The 24,303-nt window shown below is 44.4% G+C and overlaps 1 protein-coding gene and 1 pseudogene across 3 annotated transcripts; both read right to left on the bottom strand.

Moving 5' to 3' along the window:
* Positions 1-2,688: 2,688 nt before the first annotated feature.
* On the bottom strand, positions 2,689-3,950 carry LOC101143200 (heat shock protein HSP 90-alpha A2-like; annotated as a pseudogene).
* An 8,428-nt stretch (positions 3,951-12,378) lies between these two features.
* Positions 12,379-21,790, bottom strand: HTR3E (5-hydroxytryptamine receptor 3E). Of its 3 annotated transcripts, XM_063704425.1 has the most exons (8): positions 21,455-21,790; positions 18,725-18,891; positions 15,076-15,185; positions 14,414-14,583; positions 13,943-14,103; positions 13,401-13,605; positions 13,023-13,238; positions 12,379-12,901 (listed from the first exon to the last, which is right to left on the bottom strand). In XM_063704425.1, exons 1-8 carry the CDS (start codon positions 21,519-21,521, stop codon positions 12,672-12,674), a joined length of 1,326 nt encoding a protein of 441 aa, XP_063560495.1. In that variant the 5' UTR covers positions 21,522-21,790; the 3' UTR covers positions 12,379-12,671. The 3 variants fall into 3 exon arrangements, with proteins under 3 accessions (XP_063560495.1, XP_018878585.3, XP_063560494.1); XM_019023040.4 differs by lacking the exon at positions 21,455-21,790 and having other exon boundaries at positions 14,998-15,185; positions 18,725-19,003; XM_063704424.1 differs by lacking the exon at positions 21,455-21,790 and having other exon boundaries at positions 18,725-19,003.
* Between the last annotated feature and the right edge of the window lie 2,513 nt (positions 21,791-24,303).

The raw sequence follows: 24,303 nt of genomic DNA, 5'->3' as shown, positions 1-24,303 counted from the left end.
CTCACTTTAAAAGTTTTCATAGGAGGGGCATGGTGGCTCCTGCCTGTCATCCCAGCACTTTGGGAAGTCTAAGCGGGTGGGCTACTTGAACTCAGGAGCTTGAGACCAGCCTGGGTGATGTGGCAAAACACTGTCTCTACAAAAAATATAAAAATTAGCCTGGCATGGTGGTGGGTACCTGTAGTCCCAGCTACTCTGGAGGCTGAGGTGGGAGGATCACTTGAGCCTGGGAGGCAGAGGTTTCAGTGAGCTAAGATTGGACCATTACACTCCAGCCTGGGTGACATAGTGAGACCCTGTCTCAAAAAAAAAAAAAAAAAAATTACTTTCAAATAATTTCAGATTTACAGAAGAGTTGCAAAATAGTGTAGAGAGTTTCCTAATACTTTCTGCCTGAAGTTAACAACTTATGTAACCATAGTATAATTATGAAAGTCGGGAAGCTAACGTTAGTACAAAATTATTCTTATTCTTAGAGACGGAGTGTCGCTTTTGTTGCCCAGGCTGGAGTAAAATGGCGTGATCTCGGCTCACCGCATCCTCCACCTCCTGGGTTCAAGTGGCTCTCCTGCCTCAGCCTACTGAGTAGCTGGGAATACAGGCATGCGCCACCATGCCGGGCTAATTTTGTATTTTTAGTAGACATGGGGTTTCTCCATGTTGGTCAGGCTGGTCCCCAACTCCTGACCTCAGGTGATCCGCTCGCCTAGGCCTCCCAAAGTGCTGGGATTACAGACGTGAGCCACCACACCCGGCCATATAAAATTATTAAATAAACTACAGACCTTTTTAGAATTTCAACAATTTCCCCCCTCAGTATCAGTTTTCTGTTCCAGGATTAGATCAAAATCTCACATTGCATATAGTTTTCACTTCTTCCTAGTTTCCTCCAATCTGTGACAATTCCTTAGTCTCTCCTTGTCTTTTATGACTTGGACACTCTTTTTCTTTTTCTTTTCTTTTTTTTTTTTAGAGACGGGGGTCTCACTATGTTGCCCAGGCTAGACTCAAACTCCTAGGCTTAAGGTATTCTCCTGCCTCAACCTCCTGATTATCTGGGATTATAGGTGGGCTCCACCATGTCAGGCTCTGACTTTAATACTTTTGATAAGTAGCGACCAGTTATTTTGTAAAATGTCACTCAATGTGGTTTTTAAAAAGCAGCTTTTTCTCTTTTTTTTTTTTTTTTGAGACGGAGTCTCACTCTGTTGCCCAGGCTAGAGTGCAGTGGCACCATCTCAGCTCACTGCAACCTCCACCTCCCGGGTTCAAGCGATTCTCATGCCTCAGCCTGCCAAGTAGCTGGGATTACAGGTGCCTGCCACCACGCCCAGCTAATTTTTGTATTTTTAGTAGAGACGGGGTTTCACCATGTTGGTCAGGCTGGTCTTGAATTCCTGCCTCAGGTGATCTGCCCGTCTCAACCTCCCAAATGGTTGGGATTACAGGCATAAGCCACTGCATCTGGCCGTACAATTTTTTGTGTATGTTTGTCTTTCATTTAGCATAATGGTTTTAAGGTTTAGCCATTTGTGATGTTATCAGTACTTCATTCCTTTGCATGTCCAAATAATATTTCATTGTATGGAGATACCATATTTTGTTTATTCATCAATTGATGAACATTTGGGTTGTTTCTATTTTTTGGGTGTTATAAATAATGCTGCTGTGAACATTTGTGAAAAGTTTTGTTTTTGTTTTTTTGAGACGGAGTCTGGCTCTGTAGCCCAGGCTGGAGTGCAGTGGCGTCATCTTGGCTCACTGCAACCTCCGCCTCCCAGGTCCCTGTTCAAGCAATTCTCCTGCCTCAGCCTCCCGAGTAGCTGGGATTACAGGTGTGCGCCACCATGCACAGCTCATTTTTGTATTTTTGATAGAGACGGGGTTTCACCATGTTAGCCAGGCTGGTCTTGAACTCCTGAACTTGTGATCCACCTGCCTCAGCCGCCCGAAGTTCTGGGATTACAGGCGTGAGACACCACGCCTGGCCAAAAAAGTCTTCGTATAAGCATTTGATTTCATATATTCTGAACATACACTTTGGGGTGGATTTTTTGGTCATATGGTAATTCTATGTCTAACATTCTGAAAAACTGCCAAACTATTTTCTAAAGTGTCTACACCATTTTGATTTCCAACTTGTTATTATCCACACTTGTTATTATCTATCTTTTTTTTTTTTAGACATATCCATCCTCGACTGGGCACAGTGCCTCATGTCTGTAATCCCAGCAGTTTGGGAGGCCAAGGTGGGCGGATCACCTGAGGTCAGGAGTTCGAGACCAGCATGACCAACATGGAGAAACCCCATCTCTACTAAAAAATGCAAAATTAGCTGGCATGGTGGTGCATCCCTGTAATCCCAGCTACTCGGAAGGCTGAGGCAGGAGAATTACTTGAACCCGGGAGGCGAGGGTTGCGGTGAGCCAAGATCGCGCCATGGCACTCCAGCCTGGGCAACAAGAGTGAAACTCTGTCTGAAAACAAAAGCAAAAACCAAAACCAAAACAACAAAAAACATCCATCCTCAGGAGGGTAAAGTGTATTGCATTTCCCTAATGACTGATGATGTCAAGCACCTTTTCATGTGCTTTTTTGTTTGTTTGTCTGGACAGAGTCCTCACAAAAAGAGCTCTTCTAAACTCTTCAACTGTCCTTCAACTCTTCCAACTGTCCTTCAACTGAAAAGTGCTTCACCACCAAGTGATCTTCCCAGTTATTGGTCAAGCTCTGATGGAACTCTCCATACTCCTCGTTAGTAATAGCGTCAGGATTTCTGGTCCAGATAGGCTTTGTTTTGTTGAGTTCTTGATCAATGTACTTTTCGTTACTTTTCTTCTTCTTCTTGTCAGCGTCCTTCTTTTCTTCTTCTTCATCAGAACCAACATCTTCAATTTCAGGTTTGTCGTCGGACTCTTTTTCTTCCTCTTATCTTCCTTTTCTTCAGCCTCATCATCGCTGACTTGTTTATCACGTTTCTTCTCCACAAAAAGAGTAATGGGATAGCCAATAAACTGAGAATGCTTCTTCACAATCTCTTTTATTCTTCTTTCCTCCAAATACTCAGGTCTTCTTTCAAGTGCAGGGTGCCCTTTGCTCCATGCCCCATAGGTTCACTGTGTCAGTCCTAACTGTGAGTGATCCCCCTGAGGAGGACTCCCGAGCATGCTGCTCGTGTTTATGTTTGGTGATCACAGTTACTTTCTCAGCAACCAAATAAGCAGAATAAAAACCAGCACCGAACTTGCCAATCATAGAGATTCTGCACCAGCCTGGAAAACTTCCATGAATGCTTTGGTCCCAGACTGGCGACAGTACCAAGGTTATTGATCAAGTCAGCCTTGGTCATTCCAGTTTCAGTATCCATAATAGTAAGGGTTTGATCTTGTTTGCTTGGCATAAGATTAATGTGGAGCTCTTTCCCAGCGTCTAATTTACTAAGCTTTCATATCAGGTTTTGTCCAAAGCATCTGATGAATTTGAAATGAGCTCTCTTGAGCCAGGCACTGTGGCTCACTCCTGTAATCCCAGCACTTTGGCAGGCCAAGGTGGGTGGATCACTTGAGGTCAGGAGTTCAAGAGCAGCCTGGGTAATATGGTGAAACCCACCTGGGCAATATGGTGAAACCCCATCTCTACCCAAAATACAAAAAGTTAGCCAGGCATGACGGACATGCCGATGGTCCCAGCTTGTCAGGGGCTGAGGCATGAGAATCACTTAAGCCCAGGAGGTGGAGGCTGCAGTGAGCCGAGATCACCCCACTGCATTTCAGACTGGGTGACAGAGTGAGAAGCTGTGTCCAAAATAAAAATAAAAAGCTAAAAAAAAATGCTGAAATGAGCTCTTTCAGAAAGGTTTCTTTGTTCAAGTAGAAAGTATTGATGATCAGTGACATCAACTGGACAGTTTCTGCTTGAAAGGCAAACATCTCAACCTCTTCTTCCTCCATCGGTTGGTTTTGGGTCTGAGTTTCCTCAGGCAGCTTGGCTAAGGGACCACAGGGCTCTGCAGTATAGCAGCACCAGGATGCTAAAGCATGCAGGCCTCTTGAATTTCTATACGAATTTTAGAATCAGCTTGTCAATTTCTGCAAAAAAAAAAAAAAAAAAAAAAGGCAGCCAAGATTCTGATACAGATTGCATTGAATCTGTAGATCAGTTTGGGGAGTAATGGCATCTTCAGAGGATTTAAGCTTTCCAAATCTTAAACATGGTATATCTTATCTTTCCATTTATTTAGATCTTCTTTAATTTTTTTCAACAGTTTTTTTTAGTTTTCAGTATACAAGTGTTGCACTTCTTTTGTGAAGTTTATCCCTAAATGCCTTATTTTTCAAAAAATTATTCTTAATTTTATTTTCAGCATGTTTATTGCTAGTATATATAAATACAATACTTTTGGTATGTTGATCTTGTGTCCTGTAACCTTGCTGAACTCATTTATTAGTTCTAGTAGATTGTTAGTGAATTCCTTGGGATTTTCTATTTACAGGATCATATCATCTGCAAACAGAGATTGCTTTACTTCTTCCTTTCAATCTGGATGCCTTTTTATTTATTTTTCTTTTTTTCTTTTAGACTGTTCGCTCTTTCGCCCAGGCTGGAGTCCAGTGGTGAGATCTTGGCTCACCGCAACCTCCACTTTCTGTGTTAAAGCGATTCTTCCACCTCAGCCTCCCAAATAGCTGGGATTACAGGTGCCCACCACCATGCTTGGCTAATTTTTGTATTTTTAGTAGAGATGGGGTTTCACCATGTTGGCCAGGCTGTTCTCCACTTCCTAACTTCAAGTGATCCACCCACCTTGGCCTCCCAAAGTTCTGGGAGACATGAGCCACCGCACCCGGCCTGCCCTGAGTAATGTTAAGTACAATGTTGTATAGAGGTGGAGAGAATAAATATTCTTGTCTTGTTCCCACTTTTAGGGGGAAAAGATTCAATTTTTTGCCATTTGGTATGATGTTAGCTGTAGATTTTTCATAGATGCCCTTTAACAGATTGAGGAAGTTATTTTTATTTTTAGTTTGTTGAGTGTTATTTTTTAATCATAAAAGGTTTTGGATTTTGTCAAATGCTTTTTCTGCAGCTATTAAAATGATCATGTGGGTTTTGTTCTCTTAATATAGTGTATTACATTAATTGATTTTCTGATATTATACCAATCTTGTATTCTTGGGATGAGTTCCACTTGTTCATTGCATATAATCCTTTTTATATGTTGCTGGATTCAGTTTGCTAGTATTTTTTTTTTTTTTTGAGACAGTCTCACTCTGTTGTCCAGGCTGGAGTGCAGTGGTGCAATCTCAGCTCACTGTAACGTCTGTCTCCTGGGTTCAAGTATTTCTCCTGCCTCAGCCTCCCAAGTAGCTGGGATTACAGGTGCACGCCACCATGCCTGGCTAATTTTTTTTTGTATTAATAGAAATGGGGTTTTGCCATGTTGGCCAGGCTGGTCTTGAACTCTTGACCTCAGGTGATCCACCAGCCCTGGTCTCCCAGCGTGCTGGGATTATAGGCTTGAGCCACCGTGCCCGGTCTGTTTGCTAGTATTTTGTTGAGGATTTTTACGTCTATATTCATGTGAGATATAGGTCTGTAGTTTTTTTGTTTTTAAATATAACATCTTTGTCTGGTTTCAGTATCTGGATAATAATACTGGCCTCATAGAATGAGTTGCAAAATGTTTCCTCTTCTTTTAATTTCTGAAAGAGACTGTGTAGAATTGGTATTAATTCTTCTTTAAGTATTTGGTAAAATTTACCAGTGAAGCTGTCAATGCCTATGGGAAGCTGTTTCAAATTATTAGAATCAACTTAAGTTTATTTAACATTTTATCATGATTAGTGTGAAGTTGTGCACCTTAATTTTTTTAATTGAGAGATTCCTTCTCTCTCTCTATAAACTTGTAATTTATGAAAAATGAAAAACCCATGTTTTGAAAAAGGTAACATTTAATGGCTCATATTAAAACTGTGATTATTCAGCAAGATAATAGTTTGAGAGTGAAAGGAATTTCTATATACTTTTAGATCTCTCTTAAGCATACCAAGCATAATTTGACCTAGTTGGTCAAATTATGAGTTTTCCCCATAATCTAGAAGACAACTTTGTCTACCATTTAGTCAAGAAACTAGAGTCAGGAAGAACGATGATATGATGCAGGGGAAAACCTCATCCCTGACATTGTAGGGGGTTTGGGGAAAATAAAGGAGTGAAAAGAGGTAAGAGAGTGGAAAGAAGAATGATGGTCAGGTCTGTGCCTTTGTTTCCTCTCTTTGGGTTCCAATTGAATGATATGGACCAGTATTGAGGAAAAAGCTTGTCTCTCTTTGAGGCTGGTGTAAAGATCAGAGCTTTACAGTCCTCCGAAGGAGTCCAGCAGATAGACTTCAAATAGAAACCTGTGAACTTGGGGAAGAGCTGCCTCTAACTGTTTGCTGCTGTGGTCATTGGACAGCCTGACTGGTTCATGTTGGAAGGCAGGGGAAATTGAATGAATACGTTCAATTATTTCCATTCCCTGCAGATGGGAGAGGATTGCTACTTGTTCCTGGATTGACCTGGGAATTGAGGCATGCTCTCCATGTGCTTCAGCAGAATGACAGTGTTTCATCACTGGTTCATATAAGCAGCCTGGCCCAGGCCTCCACAGTTAAGTTGGTTTGCTGTTCTTCGAAAGAACCTTACAGTGTGACCTATCCAGGTGCTGAGAGGACACAAAATTATGAGCAGGCAACGAAAACAACGGGGCCAGGCGCAGTGGCTCACACCTGTAATCCCAGCATTTTGGGATCCCGAGGCGGGTGGATCACTGGAGGCTAAAGTTCGAGACCAGCCTGGCCAACATGGTGAATCCCCGTCTCTACTAAAAAAATACAAAATTAGCCAGGTGTGGTGGCACATGCCTGTAATCCCAGCTACTCGGGAGCCTGAGGCACGAGAATCACTTGGACCCAGGAGGCGGAGGTTGCAGTGAACTGAGATCGCACCACTGCACTCCAGCCTGGGCAACAGATACTCTGTCTCAAAAGGAAAAAAAAAAAAAAGCCTACTGATTGTCAATCACATATACAAAATACCTTCACAGCAACATCTAAATCAGTGTTTGACCAGACAACTGGACGCCACAGTCTAGCCAAATTGACATTTAAAATTAACCATGTCAGGCCGGGCACAGTAGCTCACACCTGTAATCCCAGCACTTAGGGAGGTTGAGATGGGCGGATCACCTGAGAGGTCAAGAGTTCGAGACCAGCCTGGCTAACATGGTGAAACCCCTTCTCTACTAAAAATACAAAAATTAGCCAAGCACGTTGGCAGGCACCTGTAATCCCAGCTACTTGGTTGGCTGAGGCAGGAGAATCTTTTGAACCTGGGAGAATCTTTTGAATCTTTTGAACCTCACTGGGTTGCAGTGAGCCGAGATCGTGCCACTACACTCCAGCCTGAGAGACAGAGCAAGACTGCATCTCAATAAATAAAATAAAATAAAATAAAATAAAATAAAATAAAATAAAATAAAATAAAATAAATAAACCATGTCAATGACCAATATGAATATTGAGGACAAGGGCTCCTTCTGAAGTAGGATTAAGAAAGGAGAGAAGATAATTTCTAGGACGTGTGATTAGAACACTTAAAAGCCTTCATGAGGCTGGGCATGGTGGCTCATGCCTGTAATCCCAGCACTTTGGGAAACGGAGGTGGGTGGATCACCTGAGGTCAGCAGTTCAAGACCAGCTTGGCCAACATGGTGAAACTCCATCTCTACTAAAAATACAAAATTAGCCGTGTACGGTGGCATGCACCTGTAATCCCAGCTACTTGGGAGGCTGAGGCAGGAGAATCATTTGAACCCGGGAGATGGAGGTTGCAGTGAGCCAAGATCATGCCACTGCACTCCAGCCTGGGCAACAGAACAAGACTCCATCTCAAAAAAATAAAAAAAGACTTTATGAAACTAAAAATTATTTTTAATTAAAACATTCAGTAGATGAACTGAGAATAGAAATGGTCACTCCTGAAAACTGAATTGGTGTCTGAAAGATCGGTCACAACACAAAGCCAAGCCACAAAAAATGGAAGCTGGAAGAGAAAAAGACAGTTTAGAAAACAGATCCATAGGACCTAACTTGTGAATAGCACAAATGCCTGAACAGCGCCGGGCGCGGTGGCTCACGTCTGTAATCCCAGCACTTTGGGAGGCTGAGGCGGGTAGATCACGAGGTCAAGAGATCGAGACCATCCTGGCCAACATGGTGAAACCCCATCTCTACTAAAAATACAAAAATTAGACGGGCATGGTGGCGTGCGCCTGTAGTCCCAGCTACTTGGGAGGCTAAGGCAGGAGAATCGCTTGAACCGAGGAGGTGGAGGTTGCAGTGAGCTGAGATCACACCATTGTACTCCAGCCTGGTGACAGAGCGAGACTCCATCTCAAAAAGAAAAAAAAAAGAAATGCCTGAACAGAAAAAGAACAGATGGAAGAGAGTAAGTAGAGTGTTACTTATATCCTAGAAAAAATTCCCCAAACAGAAGAAAGATTTAAATATTCACATTGAAAAAGGTCACTGAGACACAGAAAGGATTAGTGAAAACACACATTTGACATAACCTGGTGAAATTTAAGGGTCTGTAATCGCCAATGGGGTCACCTTGCCTGCTGCCTAGACAGAGCCAACTTATCAAGACAGGGAAATTGCAATAGAGGAAGAGTAATTCATGCAGAGCCTGCTGTGCGGGACACTGGAATTTTATCAGCCTCCCTGAGCATTCGGGGATCAGAGTTTTTAAGGACAACTTGGTGGGTTGGGGGAAGCCAGTGAGCCAGGACTGCCGATTGGTCAGATCAGAGATGAAATCATGTGAAGTTGAAGCTGTCCTCTTGTGCTGAGTCAGTTCCTGGGTCGGGGCCACAAGATCAGATGAGTCAGTTTATCGATCTTGGTGGCCAGCTGATTCATTAAGTGCAGCGTCTGCAAAATACCTTAAGCACTGATCTTAGGAGCAGCTTAGGGAGGGTCAGAATTTTGTAGCCTCCACCTGCATGACTCCTAAACCATAATTTCTAATCTTGTGGCTAGTTCATTAGTCCTATAAAGGCAGTCTAGTCCCCAGGCAAGAAGGAGGTTTGTTTTGGGAAAGGGCTGTTATCATTTTTATTTTATTTTATTTATTTTTTAATTTTAATTTTTTAAAAATTTTTGTTTATTTATTTATTTTTGAGACGGAGTCTCCCTCTATTGCCCAGGCTGGAGTGCAGTGGCACAATCTTGGCTCACTGCAACCTCTGCCTCCTGGGTTCAAGTGATTCTCCTGCCTCAGCCTCCCAAGTAGCTGGGACTACAGGTATGTGCCACCATGCCCCGCTAGTTTTTGTATTTTTAGTACAGATGGAGTTTCACCATATTGGCCAGGCTGGTCTATTATTTTTATTTTTATACAGGCATGAAACGCTGTGCCTGGACCATACTGTACCTTTTGATATTTGTACCTTGTATGTATATTACTCTTCCAAAAATGAATCAAGAATTAATGAAAGAGATGTGCAAAAATATACTAGGCAAAAGCAAGATTTGCAACACTATCCTACAAATGGAAATCATGTTCAAAACACATTGAACAGAACAAATAGTGACAATATATGAGGATAAAATCAGACACAATTCAAGAAGATATAATAACCATACACTTTTATGCATCAAATAACATAGCTGTCAAGCATATAAAAGGAAAACTACAAGTACCCAGAGAACATGGATAAAATACTTTCGAACTTTAACAGACCACACAGACAAAAATAAGCTATGATATAGAGGATTTGAATAATGTAATAAATAAGCTCTATTTAGTAGATGCATATATAGAGAATATATACTTTTTTTAAAAAAAAGACAGAACACCTAAGAACACAAATATATACTTTTTAAATGTCCTGAAACAAAGCTTGTTACAGAACTAATCATGCATTCAGCCAGAGAAAAAGCTTTTTTTTTTTTTTTTTTTTTTTTTTTTTGGGACAGAGTCTCCCTCTGTCTTCCAGGCTGGAGTAAAGTGGTGTGATCTTGGCTCACTGCAACCTCCATCTCCTGGGTTCAAGTGATTCTTCTGCCTCAGCCTCCCGAGTAGCTGGGACTACAGGCATGCGCCACCACGCCCAGCTAATTTTTGTATTTTTAGTAGAGACGGGGTTTCACCATATTGGCCTGGCTGGTCTCGAACTCCTGATCTCGTGATCCACCCACCTTGGCCTCCCAAAGTGCTGGGATTACAGGCATGAGCCACTGCGCCTGGCCAAGAAAGCTTTATAAATCCAAAAAGGTTTAAATTTATACACCATGCTCTCTGATCATAAACCAAGAAACCAGAAATTAACAATGAAAGGATAACAATAACAAAAATCCCTTATCCATGGATATGAAGACACATTCTCCCAAATAGCCTTTATTTCTATTTTTATTTTTTTTTTGAGACAGGGCCTTGCTTTGTCGCTTAGGCTGGAGTGCAGTGCAACAATCAGAACTCACTGTAGCCTTGATCTCCTGGACTCAAGCAATCCTCCCACTGCAGCCTCCTGCACAGTGGGACTACAGATGTGTGCCATACATGCCTGGCTAATTTTTTTTTTTTGTAGAGATGGGGTCTCGCTATGTTGCCCAGGCTGGTCTTGAACTCCTGAGCTCACACAATCCTCCCACTTCAGCCTCCCAAGCTATTGGGATTATAGGCATAAGCCATTGCATCTGGCCCCAAATAGCCTTTATATCAGAGAGAATTAAAACAAATTATGAATTGTCTACAAAGTAATGAAGAGGAGATCACCTTATTCTAAAACCTACGGCATACAGCTTAAGCTGTTCAGAGTAAAATCAATAGAAAGACTGAGAACACTTTAATGGAGAATTCAACTTGGAAACCAGAAAAAGAACAACATGAAACATAATAAATTAGGAGAGTGCTAAAATGAGATCAGTACAAGATAATGGAAAAGATAAATCAAAAGAATCTACTAGTAAGAAAATATTTCTGAAAACACCTAAGAGAATTAAAACTTCTCAAACCCAACAGTTGTCACTTCAGTCTTGGGAGAGAGGATCGTTCCTGATGACTTGGAAGCTTTATCACAATCAAAGAGTCAAAGAATTGTACAGGTTGTTTTAAAACTATCAGTTCTGGTTAGTTTTCTTTCTTTTTTCTTTTCTTTCTTTCTTTCTTTTTTTTTTAATGGAGTTTCGCTCTTGTTGCCCGGGCTGGAGTGCAATGGCACTATCTCGGCTCACTGCAACCTCTGCCTCCCGGGTTCAAGAGATTCTCCTGCCTCAGTCTCCTGAGTAGCTGGGATTACAAGCACACATCACCACACCCAGCTAATTTTGTATTTTTAGTCGAGATGTGGTTTATCCATGTTGGTCAGGCTGGTCTCCAACTCCTGACCTCAGGTGATCCACCTGCCGACCTCAGGTGATCCACCTGCCTTGGCCTCCCAAAGTGCTAGGATTACAGGTGTGAGACATCACGCCCAGCCTCTTTCTTTCTTTTCACAGAGTCTCACTCTGTCACCCAGGCTGAAGTGTAGTGGCAGGATCTTGGCTTACTGGAACCTCCGCCTCCCGGGCTCAAGTGATTCTCCTGCCTCAGCCTGCTGTGTAGCTGGGATTACAGGCATGCACCACCATCTCTGACTAATTTTTGTATTTTTGATAGAAACAAGTTTTCACCATGTTGGCCAGGCTGGTCCCCAGCTCCTGACCTCAAGTGATCCACCCCCCTTGGCCTCCCAGTGCTGAGATTACAGGCATGCGCCACTGCTGCCCAGCCAAGTTTCTTGTATTTATTTATTTATTTTTATTTTTACTTTTTTTGAGACTAAGTTTCACTCTTGTCACCCAGGCTGGGGTGTAGTGGCGCGATCTCCACTCACTGCAACCTCCACTTCCCGGGTTCAAGCGATTCTCCTGCCTTAGCCTCCCAAGTAGCTGGGATTACAGGTGTGCACAACCACACCTGGATAATTAATATTTATTTATTTATTTATTTATTTTGAGACGGAGTTTTGCTCTTGTTGCCTAGGCTGGAGTGCAGTGGCACGATCTTGGCTCACTGTAACCTCCGCCTCCTGGGTTTAAGCAATTTTCCTGCTTCAGCCTCTGGAGTAGCTGGGATTACAGGCACCCACCACCACGCCCGGCTAATTTTTTGTACTTTTTGTAGAGATGAGGTTTCTCCATGTTGGCCAGGCTGGTCTCTAATGCCTGACCTCAGGTGATCCACCTGCCTTGGCCTCCCAAAGTGCTGGGATTATAGGCGTGAACCACTGCGCCCGGGTGGTTAGTTAAGTTTCTACCCTACGACCTGACAAAGAGCCAGAAATCTCTGCAGAATTATTTATTGGGCAAGTCAGCGGACAGAAGAGGTATAGTCTGCTATGCAGATGATGTAAGAGGGACCTAGAACCATATGGTAGGACTGAAGGAAGCCAACAAAATGCAGGAACAGGGAGAAATGTCTGGGATTGGAATTGATCAGCCGGACTGGATTGGGATACATGGAATACAGCAGAGACTCAGTCATCTTTGGGGATATGATAGTTGGTACTCAGGAAAGGGGGGAGACCTGGCCAGTCCCTGGAGGCAAGAGAAGCTCCAGACTGAAGTTGGCAGGTGAGCACCTGCCTAGGTGTTCCAGAGGCATATGACGGTGATGATGGAGGAGGCCATGAAGAGCAGGTAGAGGCGGAAGAGCATGGCATCCATCGCATGGCTGAACTGCAGCCACAGCTCCACCGAGTGCTGCTTCTGGGCCTCGTGTTCCCGCTGGGCCCTTGTCCATTCTGAGCCCCCTGTCAGCTCTGCCTCCCCAGGGCCCGGCATCTGCCCTGCTGATACCTCTGGCTCCTTCACACCTACAGAAAGACAGAGACTCAGCCATGGGCTGCAAATGTCACCCGTGGAGGGAGGGAGACAGGGAAGGAGGCAGGAGCAGAGAAGTGGAGGTGGGGGAAGAGGAAGTGTGACTTCCCTCACCGGGCAGGTGGGTGGGGGTGAGACCCAGGCCCTTATTTTCCTTCTGGGGCGCAGTGGGACAGCATCTCCCTGGGCTGTTGCAGTGGAGCAGCAGGGAGTGGAGCCACCGAGGCAGGGGTGGGGGCTGGGTGTTGGCCACGTGCAGCAGGTGGGTGATGAAGATGGTCTCCAGCAGGCTGCCCACCATCAGGGACAGGCACAGGGCGAAGTAGACACCTGGAGGGAAGGGGAGCCTGGTGAGGGCCAGAGGCACCACCTAGAATTTCTTTCTTCTCTTCCAATCCCACCCTGGCAGGCATACGGCCTCCTTTTTCCAATATACCTCCCTTCCTGAGTTAGTTCCCACCCTTCTCTTCCAAAAGGTGGGAGGAGCCATACCGATGAGGGGGGTGCCACTGGTGGGGAGGAAGTCACTCATCATGAGCAGGAAGACGTTGTAGCCCAGCAGGAGCGTTATCTTGAATGGGACACGATTCCCACTTTTCACTGGCAGGTAGAAGCTGAGGGCATCGATGGCAACCAGAAAGCCACTGGGCACGAGAAGGTTTATGACATAGAGGCTGGGCCTGCGCCTGATGGCCACCTGGTGGGGTAGGAGAGGGTGGTAAGTAGTTATGGGGTCAGAGGAACCCTCAAATCCAGGAATAGCAGTGACAATTTCTGTCTCTGCCTTTTTCTTTGGCTTGATATCACCCTGGGATCTGGAGCTGTGGGGAATGCAGCTTTAGAATCTGGTATAGAACCTGCAAAGAGACAGTTAGGCCAGAGCCCTGAGCTTTAGGATGGAGAATGAGGCTGGGAAGCCAGGAGAGAGGGTAACATTGGGAGACCCTGAAACTTGGGAGATACATATTTGAGGGACATTCTAGGCAAGGGTAAAAGTGCAGGAGGAAGGAAAGAGCAAGAGCCTCCAAGCTCACATAGAACACGATCTGATCATACAGGTTGCCTCCCCTGGACAACTTTGCGGTGGCCTTGCTGAGGCCCAGGAGCTCCCATTCTCCATGGGTCTGAAGGATGTTCCGGGATGCGTCTGTTATTTCCCACACTTCTTTCTCCATGTCCAGCAACATGCTGTCCACTGAAAATGAGAACCATCTGAATCATTTTTCAAGGAGATAGTTTCCTCGTGGCTCAACTGCACTCTTTTTCCATCCTTTCTTTCAACAAATATTTTTGAGTGCCTCCCACATGCCAGGAAACTTGCCAGGAGCTTGGGATGGTAAGGAACAAGACAGACTTGGGTTCTGCCTTTATGGAAAACATTTTAGCATCCATAGAGCCTTATTCTTCTCCCCACCCATACTCCTTGGTCACCATTTACTCATAGTTTCTTTATATTTGTTGGTTGCTCTCATTCACCCCATCCCTGAGACCTCACTGCAACTTACCTGTGTAGAGGAATGAGCTGAAGGTGAGTGTGCAGTTCTGCTGGTCGAAGGGGAAGTAGAAGATGTCCAGGTTACAGATACTGTCCACCTTCATGGGTTTCTTATACCTGATGCGACCTTCATTACTTACATATGCTGTGAGGCCTTTTGGGGTCTTATCCACATCCATGCTGGAGGAGAGAGAACGCAAGAGGCAGGTGCTGCAGTTTCTCTCTCTCTCTTTTTTTTTTTTTGAGACAGGATCTTGCTCTGTCACCCAGGCTGGAGTAGAGTGGCATGCTCTCAGCTCACTGCAACTTCCATGTCCTGGGCTCAAATGATCCTCCTGTCTCAGCCTCAGCCTCCCAAGTAGCTGGGACTACAGGCGCACCACCAGGCCTGGCTAATTTTTTTTTTTTTTTTTTTTTTTTTTAAGAGATGAGGTTTCACCATGTTGCCTAGGCTGGTCTCAAACTCCTGAACTGAAGCGATCCACCCACCTTGGCCTCCCAAAGTGCTGGGATTACAGGCATTAGCCACTGCGCCTGGCTCAGTTTCTCTTCTTATCTCTCTGGTTGTTTCTTAGCCATCTAAAGACCACTTACAGTGGCCCTAATGGTAAACTGTGATCTCTGTGGCTACCAGGAGATGGGACTTCCCTCTGACCAGCCCTTGATACGCACAGTTCAACGATGAAAATGTCTGGGAGCCACAGGTTCTTGGCTGCCATACTCATCTTTGTGATGCCCTCACACTCCTCTGGGTTCCAGCTGATAAATGGGTTATCCCAAACCTAGAGCCCAGGTGGAGGAGAGGTGAGTCTCCTGCCTTTTAATTTCTTCCTTAAAAAAAAAAAGTTATGAAATACTTCAAGCATATAGAAAAATATATAAAATGCTATGACAAACATCTATGTATTTACAACCCAACTTTGTGGCATTAATATTTTATTAAATTTACTTGCTTTTTTTTCAAGAAATGAGAATTATAGATAAACTTGAACCTGCCTGGGACCATTCTTCATAAATTTTGATCAGCTAGCGCTGGTGGTCTGGGAACCACACTTTGAGAGTGAGGTTAGATGATTGTATTATCTTTCTCCAGCTCCTTCCTTCCTTTCCTCCAAGCAGGCTTTTCTTTTTTTCTTTTTTCTTTTCTTTTTCTTTCTTTTTTTTTTCTGAGATGGAGTCTCGCTCTGTCACCCAGGCTGGAGTGCAGTGGCGTGATCTCGGTTCACTGCAACCTCCACCTCCTGGGTTCAAGCGATTCTCCTGCCTCAGCCTCCTGAGTAGCTGGGATTACAGGTGTGTGCCACCACCTGGCTAATTTTTTTTTTTTTTTTTTTTTTTTTTTTTTTTAAGACGGAGTCTTGCACTGTTGCTTGGGCTGGAGTGCAGTGGCGCGATCTTGGCTCACTGCAACCTCTGCCTCCTGGGTTCAGGCCATTTTCCTGCCTCAGCCTCCCGAGTAGCTGGGACTACAGGCGCCTGCCACCACGCCTGGCTAATTTTTTGTATTTTTAGTAGAGATGGGGTTTCACCGTGTTAGCCAGGATGGTCTTGATCTCCTGACCTCATGATCCACCTGCCTCGGCCTTCCAAAGTGCTGAGATTACAGGCGTGAGCCACCGCACCCGGCCACCACCCGGCTGATTTTTTTATATTTTTGGTAGAGATGGAGTTTCATCATGTTGGCCAGGCTGGTCTCGAACTCCTGACCTCAAGTGATCCACCTGCCTAGGCCTCCCAAAGAGCTGGGATTATAGGTGTGAACCACCAAGCCCAGCCATCAAGCAGGCTTTTCAAGTTGGAAACTCAATTCATTTGCTTTTATTTCCCCCCATCCTCCCACACACCTTGTTTTCTTATCAATGCAATTAAGATATAAATTTTCCACTGGGTTATGCTTTGACTACATTCCATAGATTTTCATATGTATAATTTTCATTTCTAATTACTTCATAATTTCTACTTAATTGCTTTATTTTCTCCTTTGCCTCAAATATTTAGAAGTTTAATTTTAAATTCCCAAGAAACAAGGTTTTCTTTTCTTTTTTTTTTTTGAGATGCAGTCTCACTCTGTAGCCTAAGCTGGAGTGTAGTGGTGTGATCTCGGCCAACTGCAACCTCTGTCTCCCTGGCTCAAGCGATTCTTGTGCCTCAGCCTCCCGAGTAGCTGGGACTACTGGCACATGTCACCACGCCTGGCTAATTTTTTGTATTTTAGTAGAGATGGTGTTTCACCATGTTGCCCAGGGTGGTCTTGAACTCCTGAGTTCAGGCGATCCACCGGCCTCGGCCTCCCAAAGTGCTGGGATTACAGGTGTGAGCCACTGTGCCCAGCCTTTTTTTTTTTTTTAATTATACTTTAAGTTTTAGGGTACATGTGCACAACATGCAGGTTAGTTACATATGTATACATGTGCCATGTTGGTGTGCTGCACCCATTAACTCATCATTTAACATTAGGTATATCTCCTAATGCTATCCCTCCCCCCTCCCCCCACCCCACAACAGGCCCCGGTGTGTGATAGGGTCTCACTCTGTTGCCCAGGCTACAGTGCAGTGGCACAATTATGGCTGACTGCAGCCTTGACCTCCCGGGCTCAAGTGATCCTCCCATCTCAGGCTCCCCAGTAGCTGGGACTACAGATGTGAAACACCATACCAAGCTAATTTTTGTATTTTTTTGTAGAGACGAGGTTTTGCCGTGTTGCCCAGGCTGGCCTCAAACTCCTGGGCTCAAGCAATCCACCCACCTTGGCCTCCCAAAGTGCTGGGATTACAGGCATGTGCCACTCTGCCTGGCGTTGATACCTTTTTGTGGTTAAAAATGTGGTCAGTTTTGGAGAATACTCTATGTGTGTGACAAAAAATTAGGTATGGTCATTGATACAAAGTTTGACATGTTTATTAGACTAAGCTTCTTAATTGTGCTGTGAAAATTACTATATATTTACTCCTTTTCTACTAGATTTTTGTTTTGTTTTGTTTTTGAGATAGAGTCGCACTTTGTTGCTCAGCCTGGAGCGCAGTGGCGCGATCTCGGCTCACTGCAACCTCTGCTTCCCAGGTTCAAGTGATTTTCCTGCTTCAGCCTTCCAAGTAGCTGGGATTACAGGCGCCCGCCACCATGCCCAGCTAATTTTTGTATTTTCAGTAGAGATGGGGTTTCACCATGTTGGCCAGGTTGGTCTCAAACCCCTGATCTCAAGTGATCTGCCCACCTCGGCCTCCCAAAGTATTGGGATTACAGGCGTGAGCCACCCGTGCCCAGCCTCTCCTTGATTTTGAAAGCAGTGTATTAAAGCCCCTCACCATTATGGTCGATTTTTCAATTTCTCCTTCATGTGTTTCAAACCAATGTTAGGGACATAAAAATTCATAATTATTATATCTTTGTTTAAAATCCTTTTTGACTGTAACTGTAGGGAGAGAATAAAGTGTTGTCCATACCATTTCCAGCCACAGGAATGATGACAAGAGGTGCAGCTGTTCATTCTGCCAAAAGAATTTCCTATTTCCATCATCTTGCCAGTAAGAAGTCTGTTCATCTCCCCCACTTCCCATGCTTGTTTACCAACTCCCAAGGTATATAAAGGGGATATGTGATCAAGGACAAAAGCTCTATCCAAACAGATGTGTTAGGCTATGGACAGGAGAGTTCACAGCAGGGTGGGAGTAAAGTAGTCCTTCTCAACCCTCGCTGTATATGAGAATAACTCGAGAAGCTTAAAAATATCAATGTGGCCGGGCGCGGTGGCTCATGCCTGTAATGCCTGGGAGGCCGAGACAGGCAGATCACTTGAGGTCAGGAGTTTGAGACCAGCTTGGCCAACATGGTGAAACTCCGTCTCTACTAAAAGTACAAAAATTAGCTGGGCGTTGTGACGCATGCCTGAAATCCCAGCTACTCGGGAGGCTGAGGCAGGAGAATCGCTTGAGCCCAGGAGGTGCAGGTTGCAGTGAGCCAAGACCGTGCCATTGCACTCCAGCCTGGGCAACAGAGTGAGACTCCATCTCAAAAAATACAAAAACAAAAACAAAAACAAAACAAAAACGAGGCTTGGGTTTCATCCAATCAAAACCTCTGGGATTAGAACCTGGTCACTGGTATATAGCCAGAGAGAGAAGAAAAGATTCTCTTCCATGTGCTGTTATACCTCACCCTGCTGCACTGGACGGAGCTTCTTTGAGATCACCATGTCAGGCAAATGCCATCCGGCAGTGGTGGAGGAAGCAGAAATGTGGATAAGGGCTTTGGGGGGCCACCTTGCCAGGGGCTGGAAAAAGGTTAAGGACACCAAGGAGGGCTAGAGAGGTCAGCACTCACCACATCTAGGATGGCAGACATCGTGAAGGAGATGTTGACTCGGGTGGGGACGCTGATGTTGGTGACCGGACGGAAGGGCTTTCTATTAAACACTGAATTCAGAGCAGTGGGATCCGCCCCGTGCTGGCCAAACCCTGAGCAATTGATGGTAAAAGTAACGCCCCTTCCTGTAGTGGACATCGAATGTGTAAGATGAAGGAGAGCAACCCTGTGCTCCCTATATGAGAGGGCCCCCAAGGCAGGGCCTGGGGTCGCCCGTGATAAAATGAAAGCTAACATTTGTTGAGCATTGGCTGTGTGTCAGGTATATTCTAAGCCCTTTAAAAATGGATTACCTCATTTAATCCTCCCAGTCCCCTATCAGGTAGATACTGCTTTACCCTCATGTAATAAACGAGCTAACTAAGGTGCAATAAGAGGAAGTAACTTCCTACAGTCAGACAGCCAATAAAAGGCAGAAGCCGGACTTGTTCTGAACCCAGGTTTGTCTGCTGCTGCTGTGCTATACGTCCCGAGGGATGAGATGAAGAATGGGGAGGGGATCACCAAGAGGGGTCCAGATGCTGGGCTCTTCCTTCTGAGGCCCGGGAGGATGGGGTGAGCTGGAATGCAAATTCTGGAAGCTAATGTAGCAAAGCTGAGCTAGAGCTCCAGCCTCCTTTCTAATATTTCTGTCTCCATGCAAAGCATGCCCAAATCTGTATGCAAACTGAGGCTGGAATGTTGATAGTCATCCGATAGGATTACAGTCCCGGGGCCCCGGAGAGAACACACCTGTTTTCACCCCGATTGCCCCAAGCTTCCTTCTTACTTGAGTTTACCCAACTCTATCACCAGCATTCTAGTTTGAGGCTTTAAAAAAGTTTTATTTTATTTTTAATGGACATATAATAATTGTGCATATTTCTTAGTTTGGGGTTTTTGGGGGTTTTTTTGAGACAGCAACTCACTCTACTGCCCAGGCTGGAGTGTAGTGGTGCAATCACTGTGGCCTCAGCCTCTGGGCTTAGGGGATCTTCCCACCTCAGCCTCCCAAGTAACTGTGACTACAGGCGCTCCCCACCACACTTGGCTAATTTTTTAAAAAAATTTTTGTAGAGACGGGGGTCTCACTATATTGCCCAGGCTGGTCTCAAACCCCGGGGCTCAAGTGATTCTCCCACCTGGGCCTCCCAAAGTTCTGGAATTATAGGTGTGAGCCACCATTCCTAGCCACATAGCTATTTTTAGAAGTGTGGGTGGGATTTTTTTTTAAATTTCTTTTTTAAATTTTTAAATTTTTTTTAGAGGGAGTCTCACTCTGTCACCCAGGCTGGAGTGCAGTGGCGCGATCTTGACTCACTGCAATCTCTGCCTCCCAGGTTCATCCAATTCTTCTGCCTCAGCCTCCCAAGTAACTGGGATTACAGGCACCACCACCACATCAGGCTAGTTTTTGTATTTTTAGTAGAGATGGGGTTTCATCATGTTAGCCAGGCTGGTCTTGAACTCTTGACCTCAGGTGATCGGCCTGCCTCAGCCTCCCAAGTGCTGGGATTACAGGTGTGAGCCACCTCACCTGACCCGTCCCACCCTCTTCTAACTAATAAATTTTTAAATTTTCTACTCATGAAAATGTGTTGGAGGAGCAACAACTTGGACTGAGAGAGATGGTTGATAACCTCTGTGCCAAGGACATTGAGCCTTATCCATTCCCAATGTCACAGTGCTTTCCAGGCAAATTCTTAAACCACTCTAAGAACAGTGAATATTCATTTGTCAGCCCCTGTGTGCAAGTGCCCAGAGGAGCTTTCATAACCATTTATACTGCCTAGACCAGGTGTACAATTTGTGTCTCTTCCCTGTGCTGGCCTTTAAAGTCACCTCTGGTTCAGTCCTCTCCGGTGCCTCCTTATTCAAAGTCATGGAATAATCTAACAAGGAGAGATGACAGTTATTGGCACTCTTACCAAGTGCCAGGCACTGTGCTTCCCTCCTTCTCTTACTGAATCCTCACAACCCTGCAAGGTAGGTTCTGTTTTACAGATGAGGAAACCAGAGCTCAGATAAGTTAAGCAGTGCATCCAAGTTTATAAAACTAGCAACGTGAGACACCAAGATTCAAACCCAGGTCCACCTGTCTCCAAATCCCATGTTCTTGTCTCTCTACCATGCTGACCCCCTGGAAGAGAAGCACATTCTACTTTCACCCTTGACCTGCTGCCTTCTGGCACCTTACCTAACCTAGAGCCCTTGGATCCAGCAGCCGACAGGGAAATTATGGCTAAAGGAGGTGGGCACTTTGCTACAATGGTTTGGGTTTCATACCTGTAGAGAGAAAGAATTACACCTGTGGATAGAAAGATGGATGGATACAGAAGCTAAATACAAGAGAAGACGATCGTGGATGGTTGTCTTCCATGTAGAGTACCAATGGAGAAAAGACAGACTTTTCAAGTAGTATTGGGAAAACTGGATATCCATATGTGAAAGGATGAAGTTTGCTGGTGTTGAACTCTATTTTTTGAGAAGGAAAATGAAAGTGCTCTTGTTTGGCATGTAACTGGAAGGGGATTTTCCGTCTTTCAGAAAAGGAAAGTCTATGTGGGCATCTTGGTAATGTAGCTATGAAAGAACTCTATCCATCTTAGACAATCTCTAGGAGTTGGAAATTTGAAAAAAGTTCCTAGATGTTCTACTAGGGAGATGTCCTCCTTCTTCCCCCTTCCCCCATCATTGCTCCTTTCTTACCTTGAAGCAGAAAACCGAGAAGGAGGTAGAAGGAAAATCTTTTCCTGTGGAACCAGCTTCCTTCCATCTTCTTTGTCTAAGTTCTTCTCTGAACATGTACTGGGACCCAGGAATGCCCAGATTAAAGCAGCACAGGCCACACCTAGAGTCTGACTTTGAATACTAATAGCATTGGTTGACCACTGACATTTGTAACCTTCCTTCAAAGAGTGTTCTGGTTGTCTTGTTCTTGCCTATGCTTGAGGTTCAGTCTGCTTTTAAGACTTTATCTTAGTCTTAGGTATTTCACTGCAATGTAAATGGTTATAGATAGCTCATACGTGATCAACTTGCAGATCTTGGTGAGATCTCTTGGTCTGAAGACTCATCTCTTCAATTCTGGAAAATTCTCAGACATTTATAAATGTTTCACTTCCTCTATTTTTCTTATTAGACATGTGTTGAATGGTTTCCTTCTATGTTACATGCCTTTTATTGCTGTCATAACAAATCACAAACCCCGTGGCTTAAATAAACACAATTTGTTATTTTACTGTTCTGTGGGCCATAAGTTTGAAATGGGTCTCACTGGGCTAAAATGAATGTGTCAGCAGGACCGCATTCCCTCTGGAGGCTCTAGAGGAGAATCCATTTCCTTGCCTTTTCCAGATTTTTTTTTTTGAGACAGGGTTTCATTCTGTTGACCAGGCTGGAGTGCAGTGGTGCAATTGCGACTCACTGCAGCCTTGACCTCCTGGGCTCAAGGGATCTTTCCGTCTCAGCCTCCCAAGTAGCTGGGACCTCACAGGTGTGAGCCACTAAGCTTGGCTATTTTTTTTTTTTTTTTAGTAGAAATGAGGTCTCGCTTTGTTGCCTAGGCTTGTCTCCAACTCCTGGCCTCAAGTGATCCTCCAACCTTGATCTGCCAAAGTGCTGGGATTATAGACATGAGCCATTGCACCCGGCCTTTTCCAGCTTTTAAACTGCCTGTATTTCTTGGTTCATTATTTTTACTTCTCCATCTTCAAAACCAGCAACATCAGGCCAATGTTTCTCACAAGGCATCTCATCTCTCTGGTTCTTATTTGTTTCTCTCTCCTTCTTCCACTTATAAGAGCCTTTGTGATTGCATTGTGTCCATTTGGATAATCCAGGATAGTCTCCCCATCTCAAAGTCAGCTAATTAACAACCTTAATTCCATTTGCAACCTTAACTCCCCTTTTCCATATAACCTAAGGTTCCAGAGATTAGGATGTGGACAAATTCTGGGGGCCATTATTCTGCCTAGCACACCTCTCTTTCCTATTTTCTACCTCTTTATCTCTGTCCCTAATGATTTCTTCAGATCTAGCTTCCAGGAAAAAAATTCTCTCCTCAACTGTGTTTATTTTAATTAATTAATTAATTTTTGATGCAACTCAGTAATTTTTATTGCAACTGGAAGACAATACATTGCAGAAACTTTATGGTAGGTCTGGGGAAAAGTGTTATTTACAATAGATGATGACATAATTTGTCTTTGGCAATATGATTGCATACAAAGAATGCAAAATGCAGGTATGGATGCCTTCCATATTTTATTTTATTTTGAGATGGAGTCTCACTCTGTTGCCCAGGCTAGAGTGCAGTGGCGTGATCTTGGCTCACTACAGCCTCCACCTCCTTGATTTGAGCGATTCTCCTGCTTCAGCCTCCTGAGTAGCTGGGACTACAGGCTTGTGCCACCACACCCAGCTAATTTTTGTATTTTTATTAGAGAAAGGGTTTCACTATGTTATCTAGGCTGGTCTTGAACTCCTCACCTCAGCTGATCCGCCCACCTCGGCCTTCCAAAGTGCTGGGATTACAGGAGTGAGCCACTGTGCCTGACCCTCAACTGTGTCTAATCTGTCCATCTAATCTGCCCACTGAGTTTTGGTTTTGTTTTTTTGTTTTTTAGAGACAGGGTTTCACTGTCTCCCACCATGCCTGGCCCTCAACTGTGAGCCACCATGCTGGGATTACAGATGTGAGCCACCGTGCCCGGCCCTCAGCTGTGTCTAATCTGTCCACTGAGTTTTGCTTTTGTTTTGTTTTGTTTTGTTTTGTTTTTTTTAGAGACAGGGTCTCACTGTCTCCCAGGCTGGAGTACAGTGGTATGATCATAGCTCACTGTAGCCTTGAACTCCAGGGCTCAAGCAATCCTGCCACCTCAGCCTCCCAAGTGGCTGGGACTACAGGTGCATGCCACCACGTGTGGCTAATTTTTTTTATTGTTTCTAGAGACAGGGCCTTGCTATGCTGCCCAGGCTGGTGTTGAGCTCCTGGCCTCAAGCAATCCTCCTGCCTCAGCCTCCCAAATCACTGGAATTACAGGTATGAGCCACTATGGCTAACATTTTACCCATTTTTAAATCAAGTTGTTTTTTGTTGTTGAGTTTCAGGAATTCTATGTATAGTTTGGATATTAATCCCTTATCAGCTATATAATTTGCAAATGTTTTCTCCCATTTTGTGGGTTGTCTTCTTTCCTCTGTTAATAGTGTCTTTTGATTCATAGATTTTTAATATTTTCATGAAGTACTATTTGTCTATTTTTTCTTTTGTTGCCTATGCCTTTGTGTCATATCCAAGAAATCACTGCTGACTCCAATGTTGTGAAGCTTTTTCCCTATGTGTTCTTTTAGGAGGTTTATTGTTTTAGGTCTACACTTAAATCTTCTTTTTTTTTTTTTGAGACGGAGTTTCACTCTTGTTGCTCAGGCTGAGTGCAATGGCGTGATCTCGGCTCACTGCAACCTCCACCTCCTGGGTTCAAGTGATTCTACTGACCTAGCCTCTCGAGTAGCTGGGATTACAGGCATGTGCCACTACCCCCAGCTAATTTTGT

This window comes from Gorilla gorilla, chromosome 2 (assembly GCF_029281585.2).
Source record: "Gorilla gorilla gorilla isolate KB3781 chromosome 2, NHGRI_mGorGor1-v2.1_pri, whole genome shotgun sequence".
NCBI lineage: Eukaryota > Metazoa > Chordata > Mammalia > Primates > Hominidae > Gorilla > Gorilla gorilla.
Note: the sequence above shows the minus strand (reverse complement) of the source record. Positions and strands in the feature narration are given on the sequence as shown.